Source organism: Cyanistes caeruleus, chromosome 3 (assembly GCF_971803275.1).
Source record: "Cyanistes caeruleus chromosome 3, bCyaCae1.hap1.1, whole genome shotgun sequence".
Taxonomy (NCBI): Eukaryota; Metazoa; Chordata; class Aves; order Passeriformes; family Paridae; genus Cyanistes; species Cyanistes caeruleus.
Genome location: NC_141703.1, coordinates 8,561,600 through 8,579,320, shown reverse-complemented (window position 1 = coordinate 8,579,320; position 17,721 = coordinate 8,561,600). Strand labels below are relative to the sequence as shown.

The 17,721-nt window shown below is 45.6% G+C and overlaps 1 protein-coding gene and 1 long non-coding RNA gene across 2 annotated transcripts in view; one reads left to right on the top strand and one right to left on the bottom strand.

Annotated features, from left to right (window-relative positions):
• LOC111926844 (uncharacterized) overlaps nt 1–17,721 on the bottom strand; it is a 72,114-nt gene that overhangs the window by 41,280 nt on the left and 13,113 nt on the right. The window contains exons 5-7 of the long non-coding RNA XR_015284079.1: nt 16,907–17,141; nt 7,253–7,786; nt 1,295–1,357 (exon numbers count right to left, since the gene is read on the bottom strand). This is a non-coding gene — a long non-coding RNA (uncharacterized LOC111926844). The remainder of the gene's footprint in view (nt 1–1,294; nt 1,358–7,252; nt 7,787–16,906; nt 17,142–17,721) is intronic.
• Nucleotides 5,681–17,721, top strand: part of TSPAN7 (tetraspanin 7) — an 82,058-nt gene continuing 70,017 nt past the window's right edge. Inside the window, exon 1 of the mRNA XM_086879756.1 lies at nt 5,681–5,928. Within this exon, the coding sequence (XP_086735882.1) occupies nt 5,848–5,928 (81 nt within the window). The 5' untranslated portion in view covers nt 5,681–5,847. The remainder of the gene's footprint in view (nt 5,929–17,721) is intronic.

The following is a 17,721-nucleotide window of genomic DNA, read 5'->3' as shown; positions in this document are numbered from 1 at the left end:
TCTTTGGTTGTTTTAAGATTTGTTGTCATACACTTTACCTGTAATGAATACCTGTAATGAAATATTGCTTTACGCAGCGTAATTCTATTTGCTAAAACATACTAATATTTTGTTGTAATTTTTTCTCTTTTCATCGTTAGCATATTGTTGTAAGGTACAGGGCATCTTTAATAACCAATCACCTTGTCTTTTGAAGACAAGAAGACACCATATAGAGAGAAAACACATTGGATCAAAATCCATGCAGTATACCTCAAATTCCTTTCACTGTGCACATGGTGTAATTTTACTTTGAGCTATTTACTAAAGAGCCCTTGGTGTTCCCATAGCCTCTGTGGTGCTCTTCACAATGTCCCTTGGAATGTCACATTCCACACCTTGATCTCCCTCAGCAGCATCCCTGTTGTCCATGGTCCATCAGCTGTCTCACACCTGAGCTTTCCCCAGCCTGCTGCCCATTAGCTGAGGACATGGAGAATTCCCTGTCTGCTCAAATAGCTGCACAAGACTTAGGTTATGGTTTCCTTTCCTCTGGAACCAGGCCTGATATGTGTACAAGGAAAAACAAGCCTCAGGGGAAAATGAAGTTTTCTCAAACCTCTTTCCAAACTGTGGCTGGAGTGGTCTCTGCTGAAAGGATGTGAACACTCCTGCTGCAGGGCTCTTATGGCTGACACAAAAAATCCAGGGGCAACAAGAGTAGGAGCAGCCCAGGCAAGAGGTCAGGGTCCTCCCCATGAACCACCTGTGACTGCTGCCCAGGTCCAGGGCCTGGCAGGTCCTTGCAGGTTGCCAGGCTGCCCAGTGTCTTACCCAGCCCAGAAGATACCACAGCACATGCAGACAGACATTCCCACGCCAGCCAGGAGCCTGTGTCTGTCACCCTGGGGGATTGCTGCACAACAGAAAAGCTGGGATTTGCTCTCCTGCCTCAGTTTCCCATGCACACACTGGCAGACCAGCCATGACAATGGGGAACTTCTGCCAGCACTGGAGAACAGGCTGAGATCCCCAGTTCTGCCTGCATTTGCTTCAGGGCACACAAAAGAGAAATCTAGTGGTAACAAATCATGGTACATTCAAGAAAGGAAAAGGAGGAAAATGCAAACAGTACTAAATGCTTTTGTGTTCACAGTTTAATGTGCAGCCCAATCACGCTTCTGGACAGAAGCTAAATAACAGAAAAACATGGAAGAGGGGGGCCTCATAGATGCCTCTTGGTCCCTCACATGGATCTTTACAGAAGAAGAAATTATTTAACTCCTCCCAAGATTACTGTAAATTATCTACTGACCTTAAGAAAATGTCCAAGTATTCCAGGGACACACAAGAGAGTATCTGGTGTTGTTATTCATATCTACAAAGAAAAGAAAGAAAACAGAGAAAATATAGTGTGACAAAGCAATTTGAGTAACTTGGCAAATGTGCAGGGTTAATTGTCGCTTTATTGCTAAAGATGAAGATAATAAAATCATATGACTCTATTCTTCTTGCTGTGTGTCAAAGCTCCCGTCATTTGGAGATGTAATAATGCTTCTTCTGAAATAATATAGACCTGTTCTTTATGTATTTGTATGACCTTTGTGTATTTTTCTGCTTTCTGACCTCTTATCTTTTTGAAGTCCTCCTCACTCTGTAAATGCTGGTGATCTTAATTTACCCTGTTGTGGTAATTATGCTTAGTCACAAATGTATTTCTGTCCCATTCCCTTCAAGAGGACATTTCACAAAGCTTTGGAGTAATCAGGAAAGTCATCACAGGCCATGAGAAGTATCTGCCTACAAAACAGCTATAAACTTCCCTTTTAAATCAAGGTATTTTCTGAAAAATATGAAGAGTTATGAAAAGCTTATTTGTATCAAAGTTACTGATAAAAGCCAGGTATTACATGCCCGCTCTGAAGCGAAACGGGATAAAGGACTTCTCTTTTTTTGGCCTGGCATGAGAGAATAAACTGAGCATAACTCATAAAGCATGAGGTACTTCCTATAAAGCATCCTAAAGACCTTCTTAAAAGGTTTAGGGAAGTTTCCTAGCATTAGGAAATTTCCTCCTCCACAAACACGTGCTGCTGCCCATCAGGGTAAGCTCTGTGTTCTCAGTACTGCAGAGCCATCCCAGGAGCCCTTAATGTTGAATCGGTGCTGAATATGAATTTCACCCTAACTCACACCTGTTGTCAAACTGCTGAAGCTGATGTCTGTATTTGCTCCCTTATGCCTCATGCTGCAGGAGAATGGGCCTTTTTTTTCCAAGTTGTGGTGAATGGAAATACCTTGGTTGACTTTGTCGACACTACATTTATCTTCTTACAGGGTCTTTTCCAGCAAATCATTCTCTGGCAGTGGTTTTGTAACCCCACATATCTTCCTTGGGGACCTATAAAGCCCAAGGCACCTTTAGAAGACACATTTTGGGGCCTGGGGCTGTCAGCTTGATCCCACTGATGCATCTGCCAAAAGCATGTGGCCACCAGCCATGTGACAAACTGGCTGCTGTGTGAGAGCTCTGCTTTTTTTAGAGCTGAATTATCATGCAGAGGTGTCAGTGGGACCTGTACAGGAGCTGCCTGAACTCACCTGTGGCCCATGAGTGCAGCAAAATTATCAGACACTTCATTTTCCTCCTGATTCCTGCAGTTTGCCACAAAGCTGGTGGTTACTGTGCAGTGGAGTGACACAGGCTGTGGGCTCTGCCAGCTGAGGACAGCCACTGGCAGGCCACATGGAGACATGGGGGAATGAGAAAAGGACAAAAACCCCTCAAACCTCTGCTCTCCAGGGAGGGTGAAGTGAGTGGATTATAAACCTGAATGCCCAATAAAGGATAGCAGAGGTTTCCACCTTTACATTCAACAGCACCACAGCAAATCTGGGAAAGGCCAGAATGGGCATGAAGAGAACAAAGCACCACATTTCTCACCTGCTGTAATTGCAGAAGGGTGTGAGACCTTTACATTTTCCCACCACTTTTCCCAGAAAGTTGCTATTTAACCATCAAATAGCCAAGGTCAGCTTCAGGTAAGGATGGAAATCCTCATTTTCACTTTCTATGGTATAGTGCTCTGCCATGGGATGAAGGAGACCCTTCTAGACCAGTGTTTTGCAAACAGACTTACCAAAACAGAATACATTCCCTGTGCATTATGAAGAAATAGGAGCTTACAGATTGAAGAGGAATCCCCTGCAAACTGCCAGTGTTTTAGAGAAATATTTTTCAAATTACACAGTTAGGCAAAAATGTCCTGTTTTGAATAACTACAAGAATGTTCTCTCTGTGGGGAGATGTGAAGAGCAATTATGTTCCCAACTTTGCAAACATGGATTACAGAACTGAAAATGTATTTTTCTTTAGAAATGCTCACTTTGATTTTGTTCAAGTAATACTTGAGAATCTGCTGTCCCAAATCTGCAAAACTATGATAAAAATGATTTTAAATGGTAGATGTGTTTCCAAGCCACACATAAAGGCTAGGAATTGTTTGGTAACTCCATTTAAATCTAAAATGTTTGATGGCTCAGTGCTCTTGTCATATTTAAATGATATTTGCTATAATCAGGCAGATTTTTGCTCAGCTCTGTTCAGACATTCTCATTTCTAATCCAAAATTTGCATCTACATCCAATAAAGTATATGCTCCTTAACTGTATGCCTAAAAGCAACTCAGAATTCCTCCAAAGACAGCCTCATAAGAAGACTGTAGGTTCAGGTGGGGATATCATGGAGCCTCTGTTTCTCAGTTCCCAGGACACCATCCCCTCCAGGGCCTGACATGTGTGAAGAAAGGAGCTGTATTTCCTGATGTGGACTTTTCTTCTTGCACCTCTGCTTTCTCTCTTGTTCCCTGCTGCAAAATCCTATGAGTTTTAACAGCACTATCAAGAGAGGCTTTGTAGGCACTCATGCAGTTTACATCCCCAACACATTCTTCCGAGAAAACTCAGGGGATGGATCTCAAATTAGGCACAATGGGACAGAGTGACCTAAAATCACATGCTATTGGCAGAAAATGTGAGTCTTTGTCAAAATCAGCATCTACCAAAATAACCATTCTGATTGATATTATAGTTTGATTCATGCTTTCTTAAAAACACCTGAAGGGGAGGGGAAGTATAACAATAGCTACTGAAATAAATGGCTGCTGTCCCCTGGGCTGTGACAGCAGCATTTATCTTTTCTACATCCCATGTGTGAGGAGAAGGAAGAGAATTCTCCAGCTTGTAGCTATTTTCTGTCAAAAATCTTAGTGTAATTTTTGTACAGTGAATATTTATAACTGTTGTTAGTGTCAATACAATTTTTTGCAGTTAGTGCACTTATTTACATTTTAATGGCCAAGCCAATAAAGATTTATGCACCTGTCATCTGAATTTTCCACAGAAGTGGTGATTGCTTAAAAAAATCCCAGCATCTCCTGCAGAATACTCCCTCTCCAAGCATCTTTTAGATGCCTTCATTGTTTTGGGAAACAGTAGGCTAACAGCTCTAAGAGTCATAAGTTAAACCCAGCAAAACCCTGCAGCAATCTTCATGGCAAAACTTCTGCATGTTACAAAACCACTTACTAAGGAACCATTTTCCTCCGAAATGTGAACTACGGAATAAACCTGAAGGCATCCTCTCCTTGCCTGCCCACGGTCTCGGTGCAGCAGCTTGGGCTGCCGAGGCACATGTGTGCCCTCATTCCGGCCATGCTTTTCCTGGAGGCAGCCAGCCCACGAGCCTTCCTTCAGTGCCACGCAGAGGAGGAGGCTGGTGAGACCCAGAGCCCTGCTTTAGAGCAGGGTCAGCACACCACAGCGGCCGTGTCCCTGCTGCCCGTCCCTGCTGGGGTCCCGGCGGGCTGGTGGCTGCGGGGACAATGAGGGACAGCTCTGTCCCCGGAGCTGTGTGCTGCCACTGCAGGCAGAGCTGAGCCAGGGCTGCTCCAGCTGAAGCTGGGGGTCTCAAACACATGGGCATAGGAGGTTTCTGATCACTTTAGCCGGGGTTCAATGCTCAGAGCAGTTTCAGCATGGAGCTCAGATTCGAGGCTGGCATGAAGCCAAGGCTAGGGGCCAGGCTCCAGCGGCACCCCAGCTCCATGACCTGCCCGTGTAAGGCACCATTCATAGGTCACAGCTCCCACAGCCCGCACACAGCCACCTGCCCTGGAGCTGCACCAGAGGCACAGGCGGAGAGCCGCAGGAGCCCCGCTGCCTCCCATGGCTTCGGTGCAGAGCTCCTCGGTACAGCCGGGCTGTAAGCGCAGCACCGTCAAACCTGCGCTGCTTGCCCTCGCTGCGCTCTCCACACCTCGGAAGCTTGCGCAGGAACACACATTTTAATCGTGACACTGAAAGATATTTTCTCCCGTACGGACAATTCCCTCTGCAGCTCCGACCATGCAGCGCCTCCATCCCCAAGCCCCCGGGCAGCCCAAGCGACGCCTCCGAGCACCTTCCCGAGAAAAGGGGGCGGCCGGGGGGTGCCTTTCACCTCATCCTTCAACACCTCAACCCCCCCGGTCCCCGAGATATTCCAGCAGATGTCCCCCCGCGGCCACCCCCCCGCAGATGATGCTGGAGCCCGCTGTGGCTGCCCTGGGGCGGGGGTCCTGGGGCGGGGGTCGTGGGGCGGGGGTCCTGGGGCGGGGGTCCCCGGGCGGGGGTCCCGGGGCGGGGGTCCCCGGGCGGCATCAGCAGCAGCAGCAGCAGCAGCAGCAGCAGGAGGCGCGGTGAGCCCGGCCGCGGCAGCCGGGCGCTGAGCTCACCTCCCCCCGCCCCCCCGCTCCCTTCTCCCTCCCCCTTCCCTCCCTCCTCCTCCGCCTCCTCCCGCGCCCAGCCTGCAGCCGGGATCTCAGTATTATGGCATCGAGGAGAATGGAGACCAAACCCGTGATAACGTGTCTGAAAACCCTCCTCATCATCTACTCCTTCGTGTTCTGGGTGAGTGCGGCGCGGCGCGGCGCGGGCACACGGGCAGCGCTGGGCACGGCCCGGCTGCCCCCGGCCCCACCTGCCCGGCCCGGGGGGCTCGGGGGGCTCGGGGGGCCCGGGGGGCTCCGCAGCCGGCACCGCCGGCCGAGCGGGGACGGGGCACGTCCGCCCGAACACAGACCTGCGTGCACGCACACATGCATACATACGTGAGCTCACACATGGATGTGCACACCTATCTGCCTATAACAAACGATGGGTTTTGCCTCCTCTCGCGGCGAGCACATCCCCCCCGAGCCCCCGCGGGGGAAAGTTGCGGGGGTCTCCCCGAGAACCTCCATAGCCTGGCCGCTCCCCGCCGCCCCCCTGGCACTGCCGGATGGTGTGGGCACTGCCGGATGGTGTCGGCACGGCCGGATCGTGTCGGCACGGCCGGAGCGTGTCCCCGGTGCCCGCCGCAGCCGCGTTCCCCGGCGGGGCGCGGGCGATGCCCCCGAGCGGTGCCGGTACCCGCGCTCAGCGGGGCTGCCCGAGCCCGGCCGCGGCACCGCCGCGATGCCCGCGTTTCGTAACCGGGCTCCGGCTCCCGCAAACCATTTTCCTGACCCAGATGCATTAATTGAGTTGCCGCGATTGCCTGACGGGCAGCCCGGCCGCGTTTTGCCAGCGACCCCGGGGGCTGGAGGTTTTGGCAGCGCCCCGGCCTGTTACTCAGCAGATCCCCGGCAGGAGCCGCGGATGGCGGCGGCGATCGGCAGGTTAAAGACCTTTTAATGGCACACGGTGACAACACACGATAATGGCCCCGCTGCGTGCAGCTGGAGACCCGCTCCGCACATCATCGGCCCCGAGCACCCAGGCGCATTTGTCACTTCCCAGCCAGGGGAGCTGTTTGTGCTCTGCCGCTTTGGTAGCTTTGTGCCCTGGAAACTGAAACACGGTGACTCAAATCTTCATCTTTCCGCCTAAAAAGGCATTCTAAACAAAGAATTGCTTATTCATGGCAATAACGTTTCACATCCTTACGGTGAACATAGGACTTGAGCTGTTTCGACTTTAACTCCGTAGGCTTTCGTTTATTTCTTTCAAAGCATAGCCAAAAGGCATTTTGCTTATCCATACTTATGGCAGTACTTTAGTGGCCCCCTCGCACCCCCCCCCAATATTTAACATCTCCACCCCCCGCCTTTGTTTTTCAATCATTTTGGTGGCAGCAGATGTGTCTGATGACCGAAATGGATTGGAAACCAGAATCGTTTGTTGGATTTTTTGTTGGCAAGTAGGTCCTTCGCATTAGCCTCAAGAAGGTAGGTGAATAAGTTTATATACTTACCACAGTTTCAAGATTCATCATTTCCAGTCCTCAGTTCTCCATGGATCTGTAAGAAACCTCTCTTCATCCTGTGATGAGGGAGCAACTGCAGGAGCTCTGGCGAATTCATGGCATCTTTTAAAATTGCATCTTTTTTTTCTAAGCGATCGTTATATCTGCTGTAGCCCGAATAAACAGAGGACTTAGATCAGCATGCCCGTTGAGCTAGCACATTTCACCAACGCTAATCTCATTTAAAAAGAGAGAATTGTGCGCTGAGCCAAGCAGCTGGCTGGGGCTGTTTGTGCCGTAGGCTGTCGTGATGCCAGGCCAGGTTGACAGCTGGGACCTCGTAGAGTAAATAACACAGCTGAGCTCCAGTTTGGGCTCCAGCAGCGCAGCTCTGCTGGTGGGATGCTCTGCTGCAAATTCTTTTCCTCTGAAGTGTGGGTCAGGCTCCTGTGTGTCCTGATCTTCTCCAAGGGCATGGCCCACTCTTCCAGTTACTTAACATTCGACGGCTGCCGGAGTTTCTGCTTGTCCTCTTCCCCGAGCCTGGAAAAGAAGGAGGAAATCAATAGTTGGAGGAAGCATCCTGCAACTATGATCAAAGAAGAATGAAGAACATGCTTGTTTCATCTGGCTTCTCAAGGCACCAGCCTAGGGACACCTAGGCAGGTCTCAGTGGGAGAAGGCAGAAGAGGGTTTGGTAAAGGTCCAGAGCATATGACAGCACAATCTAAGTCTTTATCAGTTCTTCTGTGCTGAAAGGAAGAATAGAAACTAATTCACATTTTTGTCCCCTTTCTGGGCTCTGGATCTGTTTAGGATAAATTGGAGCAGGATGCAGCTATTGCCATGAGGAGAGCAAAAACATGGTGTGCTCTGGCTGTATGCTCATTTTCTTTTTTTCAGGCAAGTTGGAGAGCTGAGGGATGCATGGACTGCCCTCAACCCCCCACCTCCATTATTTTCTGAGGTGATTTTTGCACTCTTAGAAGCTGCTGGCTCCAGAGTCAGTAACAACTTAACACAACTTAAGTCCTTGTGAATTCTCAGGGCTGAAAATATGGGAAAGATTCTATTGGAGGAACTATTTTAAAAATTTATTTCTTGGGCTGATCTAAATACCAGAAGGAAACAGTGCCAGCGCCACAAACGGCTGGTTTGTAAATTTTTATTCTGACGGCTTTCCCACATTTTTTGGAGAGGTTGTAAGCTGATTTCTGAAGGAGAAAGCTCTGCGTTGCTTAGCTGCAGTTTGTATGGGGTTTTTTCCTAGCTGTGGGAATGGAGTTGAGACACAACACCAGGCAGAAACTCATCCTGTGACAGGGTGGTGTGTGGTGGCAGCCCTTTGCCTGTTGGGTCAGGTGGTTACAGATGTGAGGGAGTGGGAGAAGATGCTTCTTTGCATCCAGTGAGCTGTTCTGAACCATCATGAAGGACTTCTGTGTGTTTCACGTTGTTTATAAAATAAGAAAGTCTGTGTATGCAGCATGATCCCCTGGCAAGTGATACTTTTGTCAGGGTTAAATATGAATTCCATTTGTATCTGTGGGACAGATGTGTATAGGTGAAGATTTTAGTATAAGCATTAAATGAGGCTGCAGATTTCATGGGAGCTGTAGGACTGTAATGAGGAGACACAGTTCATTCAAATTTCACACTCTGTAGCTCATTCCTTTCCAAATATGTTTTGTTTAATGTAATTTGTTATTTTGATAGCTTCTTCTCCTCCCCCTCACCATACTTCCCAACTTCTTTCCGTAAATATATCAACATTGTAAAAAAATTCCATAAACAGAGATAACAAGCTTTTTGTGTGATCATAGGTATTGTTATTCATAGAACACATTAAATGCCTAAGGTTACCGCTTTAGGTCCTTAAGGGACATAGTAATAAAAATTCAACAGCTATTTTTTTCCTAATCAGAATTCTGTACTGAATGCATCTGGTTTGGAACTAGTAGATTAAAAAAAGGCGATAAAAGCTCTGCTTGGTTGTTAGCTATTTTTATTTTTTCCTTTTGGGTATCATAAATTGCTTGCATAGAAATCTGAGATACAGCTTGGCTTGTTTTTAAGAGAAGATTAATTTTGGATTAGAATTCTAAGTGAATTTTTTTATAGGAGAGAGAAACCTTGAAGCACCCCTCAGTACCTTGTATTTTCTAGTACTTAAGTAACCTTTGGTCTTAAAACATGTGTATAATTAATATTTCATTGTAGCCTTCTAAATATATTTCGCTAGCAGATGAACTGTCTGCCTCAATGTGTTTTGGGAAGGAGCTTTAAGGTTGCATGCACTTGTCCTTAAAGTTACATGGCTGAGGAAAATGGGTCTTCTATGCAAAGCCTGTTGTTGCCCCAAACAGGCACTGTAGCAAAGTGATTACTTTCTGATCCTAAGCCCTGTGAGACACTTGGTGCTCAAATAAGTGAGACACACTCTGTGTGTGCTGTCCTGCTGGAATTGGGTTTTTTTGCTGTCAATGTAATGAAAGCGTGTAAGCAGAGTTCCCATTCAGACAGCAGTCCTAGGTGGGTCACTGATCTGGAGAGCATCTTCCAAAGTTTTTGGGGTCTACACTAGGTTCTTAGAACTTGGTGTGTCTTTGGCAATGTGACAAAATCAGAGCTAAGGTAGCTACACACAGTTAGTGGTAGTTTTGTTTTCTGAGTTGTAATTGCTTTGAAAACAGACCTGTGCATCCTGGTGTGGCCCCTTGGAAGGCAGCAGGTGGCAGGAGAGGAGTGGGGCAGGTAAGGGTTGCTTGGCTGTGAGGCCACACCAGGGCTGTGATCTTAAAAAAGGTTGAAATAGCATGTTTTCACATGGTTCCTGTTCTTTTAGCCTGTTCCTCTGGGAGTGTGGTGTCACTGGTGTGGGGGTCAGGGGGCCTGGAGATGGCCCCATGAAGGATGACGGGCTCAGTGCCCCTCTGGCATGGGAGGTGTGGGGAGTCTTGGTGTCTGCTGTGAAGTCCCCCTCCCATTTCCATCTTCTTGGATTCCCCCCAAAGGAGGTCACTTTTGGGTGCTGAAAGTGGCTCTGCTGAGGGACAGGCAGCTCCTGCTGTGGCAGGAGGGTGGAGGAGGCATTCCCCTGCCATTCCAGGGGCTCACAAAGCTGTTTTCCAAGAAATGACCAAGACACAGAGTGAGTGTGGTGTCCTGCTCTGAACAAACACAGATTTATGGCTCAACTCCTGACCCATCCTCAAATGCAGCTGTCTGAGCTGTGCATTATAACGTGGGATTAGATTTGCATGTCCCTTTGAGTTACTAGTGGCCTTACTCATCTCCCCTCTAAGTGTCCAGCTGGGCTGCTGAAATAACTGGTTTTCTCCCCAAATCTTCTTTCCAGTGCTTCTGCATTGGTTCCTGCATGTTTCTGCATGTTTTAATACCTCTTACTATGCCTGTATTGCTTTTCTTTTAATTCTTTTAAAATATATGTTAGCAGATGGTTTTAAAGGAAATATTTTGGGAAATTTTTAGCTTTCCCATGTGGCTTAGATTGCTCAATCTCTTGGTGGTTCCATTTGATTGTAAAGTCAACATTGCTATACTTTTAGAAAGAAGTGTTATTACTCATATGCAGTTACCTGAAATCCCAGAAAAACCCCAAGCTCTCAGAAATGCACAGTATCCCCCAGTCATGACAGATTTGAAGTGCTCCATTATTCAGGCACAAACCTCATGCAGTTCCCTCCTTAAGTCAGTTGTTTCCTGTTCTGTTCTCACAATGATATACATGAAAGATTAAAGATAATGGTGTTTTCTAGTGAGCATAGCCCAAGGTGAATTCTGTTGGCTAAATAAATAACTGGATTTTATAAAACAATAAACAATAATAAAAAGGCTAGATGGTGTTTGAAACCATAATTCCAGAGTCAGCTTTCTAAGTTCCTTCTTGGGATGTGTACCCAGACTGGCTCAGTTAGTGGGGTTTTGACTGGGATTTTTCATGTCCTGAAAATCATGTGGGTTTGGTACAAATTAGCATTTCACACCTCATTTAATGGAATAATTGACTTTGCTCTAGGCTAAATGCTCCTTTTCTGTTAGTGGAGCTGTGCTTGCATCTCGACCCCTTGACCTTGGAGTTTGCATCGGGGCAGTTCTGTAGTTTAAGGATGGTGACATTTTCACATTAATGCGTCAGTTTGGACTGGTGAAGGGGGATAGAGGATGATTTGGAAGTTGTTCCAGTTCTGTTTGGGAAGGCACAGGATGCATTCACAACCAAGCAGTGGCAAGAGCCCTTGTTTTCCACAGGGAAGGGGGTGAGGCTGTGGGGGAGTGCCACTGTATATGTAGTAAACATTTGGCTGTTCAGCATTCCCTCGTGCTCTGAGCAACCTGTTGTGTAAACAGGGTAAATATAAATTCTAGAGAAAGGTGCTGGGAAGGTCTTGTTAGCACTTTTCCACGAAAACAGCGGTAGAGTCCTTGGATGCTGGTTCATTTCAGCCTTGCTTGTCAAGGAAATGGAGGCAATTATCATAGGTAAACCAGGGGAATTCAAAATGGATCCAATAATTTGATTTTATCTCTGATTGTGTGTCTATTTATCAATTCCCCGTGCTGTCAGGGAGGGAAATTAGGTTACCTGCTACCGTTAGTTGCCTCCATCTCTGGATTTTTATCATCATTTCTTCTGTTGTTGCAACTGTCCTACAAATTTACGTGCCACTGAGTTAATAGATGAATATCTAGAAAGGCTCTTTGTGCATGTGAGCTTGCAGAAACATCTCCTTCAATCTTTCACATGCTGTTTAAGCCCGGTGACGCTTGTTACAGAGATGCTGGCTTTGCTGTGGTGCTGTCCTGCAGCCACCAAATTTGCACTTTTCAGCCCTGTTGATCTCAGTGCCTTGCAAACCTCGGCAACTGAATCTTTAGAATAAAATGCAGGACTGCAGAAGCGACTGTGGGGAGCAGATGACAGATATTGTATGGCCATTTTTATTTGCATAATGTTACTTCTTTAGGCTCATTTCTATTAATTAGCATTTAATCACCTCTCAGAGAAGAGATCCTTCACACAGGCAGGCTTCTTTCCATCTTAGCTCTCACAGTGGTCGGCAGATGGTTGAAATGTTCTGTCTCTAACAGTTTTGGGTTAGGAGAGGGAAGCATTTTAATTTCCCTTGCACTGAAGGGACTCTGAAGCATGGCACACTTGTGTCTTACTGGATTATTGTTGCTTCGTAGCTGAGCTGGTTCTTTGAGCTCTGGGAGGAAGACACAGGATTTTTAAGAGCTGTAATAGAAGAGTGGAAGTTAATGTTGTCAATATTAATTTTGCTGTAATTTCCACGTAGTGTTTTGCAAGATGTTTTCCACATGTGCTTATATCATCTCTGTGTTTCTGGGGACAGTACTAAAATATTTAAAAGAAGCAGGCAGCCCCACTTTCCTCTCTATTTCTTGCTCTTCTCATGTCCCTGAATTTCTGTGCTGAGTTCAGTTGTTGGCTGGGCACTGTGTGATACTGGCAGTGACACTCTCCCAAAAGCCAGGCAGGACTCACCACATTCACCAACAGCCTGGGCTGAGCAGAAGGTTGAAATTTTGTCTTGCCATCATTTATTATTAGGAGATGTTTGCTGAGAGCTTTGAGGAAAGGTTGGGTTTGGTTTGGGCTGAATGTGGATTTGGATGGATCAAACTGAAATGTTATTTTTTTGTGATTATATTCAAAAAGGGTCTTTTTTAAGAGTTTAATTGCTAGGAGAATGTGATGGGGTGAATAATGACGTGATGGACTTAATCTGCAGAAGCCTCTGGATTTAGGGAGCAGACCTAAGGAAAAGGTTGGTATGATTATAAGGAGCTGCAGAGAAGTGGAGAGGAGTAAAGAGAGTGAAACCTTGTAAATATCATAGTAAGAGTAAACTTATATTTCCCTAAAACTGGGAAGAGAAGGAAGCCCCTGCTGCCTGACCCACATAACCACTCAGTGCCTTAATGCCTCTGAGCAGAAATGATGGGCTCAGACCTGCTGCTGCCACAGGACTGAATCCACCAGTGAAGATGACAAGTTCCTCCTCAGGATCTTCTTCCTGACCCTATTCAGGGCACTGCTTCTGAGAATGCAGTACACAGGAGCAGCAAATTGCACTGAATGCCACCAGCAAAGCATGTCTGCAACTCAGCACATGAGAAACTCTTACTGTAAGGACATGAGGACATCTTCTGCAACTGAAGATTCAGCTAGGCCATGCTGATTTGATAAGTTTTAAAAACATTTATTATTTGGATGGAGTTTCTTGTGGGTTGGCCTCTATCTGAAAGCAACTTCAAAGTGTTTGGAGAACTCCTTTTAGCACTTTCTGGCAAAAGAATCTGAATAATTTTTCATTTTGTATGTTTCTGAAAGTAAATTGGAGCTATATCAAAAGCTGACATTTTTCATGGAGGTAGTCTTCTTAATGATAGAAACTTAGTGATTTGGGAAATTTTAAAATAAATGAAATTTTCAAAGAAATGAGAATTTCCTGAATATGCCAAGTAGCAATGAAATTCTTTTTTTTTTTTTTTTTTTTTTGTATCTGGACTTGAAACTGAGGCTAGTTTGTGGCATCATAGTTTATGGTTGTGTCATGGCATGCATCAGTCCAGCTGGGCAGTACCAAGGCTTTGAGGTTGTGTCTGGGGCTTGGAGCCCAGCCACTGGTGAAAGTCTGGCAGAGATGGGGACCTGAGGTCTGCAGGCCCATGTAGCCTGCAAGGATATACATCTCTGGACTGGGATTTTTATCCTGGACAGGATATATATCCCTGGACTTGGATTTTTGTCCGTGCTTGAAGATAATACAAAGGTGCATGGCAGTGTGCAGCTTGCTTGAACTGTCCAGATGCTCTGCTGTGACCTCAACCAAAGAAAAGGTGGAGGACGCTGTAAACAGATTATGGAAACATGTCCCAGTCAATTCCAAAAGCTATTTGAGATGGAGGATTGCTGCAAATTTCCTGCAATGAAGAACCATGATTTTTGCTGTCTTCCTTAATAATCTCCTGCCCAAAGCATTTTTATTACAACTTGCTGTGGCCACCACTGCATCAAAGACAGTCAACACACCAGAAATGTGCCACACGTGTTGTGCCTTTCATTCTTGGGTGCACAGGTTAAGACAGAAGACACTTTCCAGGGATGCATTAACAGAAGAACAGATAGAAACTCAATCCTCCTGTTTCACTTCAATAGTACTTAACATCTAACTGGCTCTAATTAGGCTTGGAATGGGAACATAATTAAGTGCATGTCTGTTTTCCTTTGAAAACAAAGAAAGGAAATAAATACAGAGGTTACCCTCAGTACCTCGACGCTCTCCTATGGCTGGGTTCATTTTCACTGGTGCAGCTGCCCTGTGCTGGATGTAGCATTTATTGCTCTGTGGTGTGCACTGATTGCAGACAGAGCATGATTCAATTTACCTGCAAAATAATGTCTTAGAGGAAAACAGCAGCTGATATTATTGCATGTTTTTGAATTTTATTTTTTTTTCAAATTTCCTCTGTTTTCATGTCATTGATGCTGTGCTACAGCTCCTTTTTTGTGTAGCTGAATCTTTGAGTCAGTTAAAGCTGATCCAGTGTGCAGTTGCTTATAAATGTTGAGGTTGGTGTGAGTGTTACCTGGAACTGAGTTCCTCTTCCCAGTATACTTCAGTTAAATTGTGTGGGTCAAATAATCTAGAGGCTTAAATTGATCTCTCTTGTCCCAGAATAACCCATAGGCCATCTGTGCATCATCTGCAGTCTTCAGGGTTTTGGTTTTTTTTCCATGCAAGTGTGATCTAAAACCTCCTGAAGAAAGAACCAGGACCTCACAATGTTGGAGAGCTGACTTTCAGGAACGCTTCCCTATTACTTCCTGGAGCATATCAGTTTGTTCCTTGCTTCCTGTTCTCACAAAACAGAAGCTGATGCAAAGGGATAGAATCAAGATTTTCCAACAGAAGGTCACACCATTTAAAAAGAAAAAAAACGTAGTTCACAGAGAAGACCTTACAGGTTTATTTCAGTCATGGCAGGTAGGACTGGGGACACAAAACAGCCTTTCCAGGAGGCAGCGTGACCTTGCTGCATTTACTGAGTGTGTGCAGGATGTCTGGGCAGCTTTCAGAGCACTCCTGCAAAACTCTCACTGGCAGGATGGGGCAACTGCTGGTTTTGCCCATGGCCTTATGGAAATAAACATTCCTTTTTAAACCTTTCCCTATTGGTCTCCAACTTAAAAGGGATGTTTTCACTGGGCATCCTCCCAGCATGGAAAGGGCAGCTCAGTGCCCTCTGTGCCCTGCTCAGCACTGACTTCACCCACCCTCAGCTGTGTTTACTGGCATTCTCACCAGAAAGAGGTGCAAGGCAGGGCTGCTGGTCCTTGTCCCATGCAAGGTGGTCCCTGCCACAGCCAGGGGACAGCCAGCAGCCTCCTGGCCAGCAGGAGAGCACTGCCAGGCAGCTGTGGGGTGAGCTCTCCCTCTGTGCTCCCCAGCCGGTGAAATTACAAACTGCAGGAGATGTGCTGGACCAGCCAGTGTGGTAATAAACAGTATTTCATGCAGCTCTTGTGTAATTTTCAACCGAAACCAGCAACAAAAATAAAACCTCCCACTCCCAGGACATTTGTGTTTTGTAAGCAACAGCAACAGCTAGCTGCTTTGTGACAAAATGGTTGTGCTCAAAATAGGTATGTCTGTGGCAGAGAGAATTTTCAGCCCATGGAATTGATCAGAGTGATATGGAAAAGTTGCTTCAGTTTCTGTGAGGCATTCTGAGCTGGCATGATATGCATGTAATACTCTTTAACACAAAACAAACCTGGTCCCTGTTGTACAGAAACCTGAGTGTGCTGCACCATAGCTATTTTTTAACAGAAGTATCAGATTTAATGTGTTCCCTTCCCTTCTGCTCACTGACCTCAGATTGCTGGGGGACCAGACAGGATTAATCCCTGTGCCATGAAGAATATCCAGTATTAAAGCAAGGAGCTTGGTTGTTCCCTAGAGCAATGCAATCCCCAAATGATAAAGAATATAACTGAACCACAACCATTTAGTTGATTTCTTCTCTTAATTTCACTTAATTTCCAGTGTCATACCAGGTGTTAGACCAAAACTAATTCCTATTTTTTCCAGCACTATTGAATATGAAAAATATTTAAGATTGCAGACCTCTAAATCTGAAGGATATAGAGAAGAATTTCATGCTAAGTCTTAGCTCTTGAGCGATCAATCAAGTTATTAATGATATAAGAGTAAGAGCAATCTCATCAGTGAGGAGCAGACAATTACCCAGTTTTTCTTCTTGTGCCATTAACCAGCTTATCAGCTGTGCCCCAAGCCCAAGTCTGGGCTCACTGAAATTTCCCTTTTGAAAACATATTTGCTCTCCATCATATGTTAGTACAATACTGATAAGCAAAAGAATATGAAATAAAAAGACATTTCAAGAAGAATCACACCAGCTCTGGTTGATGGCACATGTGGGTGGACTCAGCTTGGTCCATATGAAAGGTGTAAAATGTCTTACAACATCATCTTACTCTGCTTAAATTCAGCGGGAAACAAACATGACCAAACTGTCTTACGCAGTCAAGCAATGTTTTTTGAAACTCACCTGTGCTTAATATTCATGTTCAGTGAAACAGACACTTACTCTGGCTTGGATTCCACAGAATTCCCATCGACATGTGGTTGGGAGGGTTTATCATTCATTTGTGTGCTGGATATCTCAACAGAATAAACTTTCTTCCCCTTTCTCTGTCAAGTTAAATTCTGCCTCTGGTCTCTAGACTTGCTTTGGTTACCCCGTGATTTTGCAGCACAACATCATTTTGCAAGAAGATATGTGATCCTCTGGTGTGGTGGTCCCACTGAAGCTTAGATGGACCCTAGAAGAGGTAAAATTGTGTTTAAAATTTTGCAGCTTCTATGAAAACAAAGCCTTAACTAAAAGAACACAAGAGCAAAAGACTTATCTCTGTGTTGATGAGATGGTGTAGTGCGAGATCACTGAGTCAGCTGGTGGATGAATAAATGCTGAGTATTATGGCTGGCATCAGAGGGCATGGCAGAGTGCATGTTGTTTGGATTAAATTCAGAAAAAACTGGACCCTGGCAGCACCCAGTGTATTGATAAGATGGGATTCTTTTACAACATCAATAGCTGTATGTTACATTTTCTCTGTTCTTAAGAAGCACTGTGTAATTAGTTATGGTAACACTAAACCTTTGGATTTATTTACCAGTGGTAGTCCTTAAAAAATAATAATTGGCATGTCCATTTGATAAGACAGAGCCACTGATGCAAGTCAGGCAGTATGTCTAAGATGTGGCACAGCTGTGAGTTAGTTATTTTAAGTCCCTAACTGTAATAATTATTATGTTGCAGCATTCACTTTGAAATCTCACTTCAATTGCAGGAGTAGCAAGCTGAAATAAAAATTCAGGTTACTTGTATATTGCTTGTAG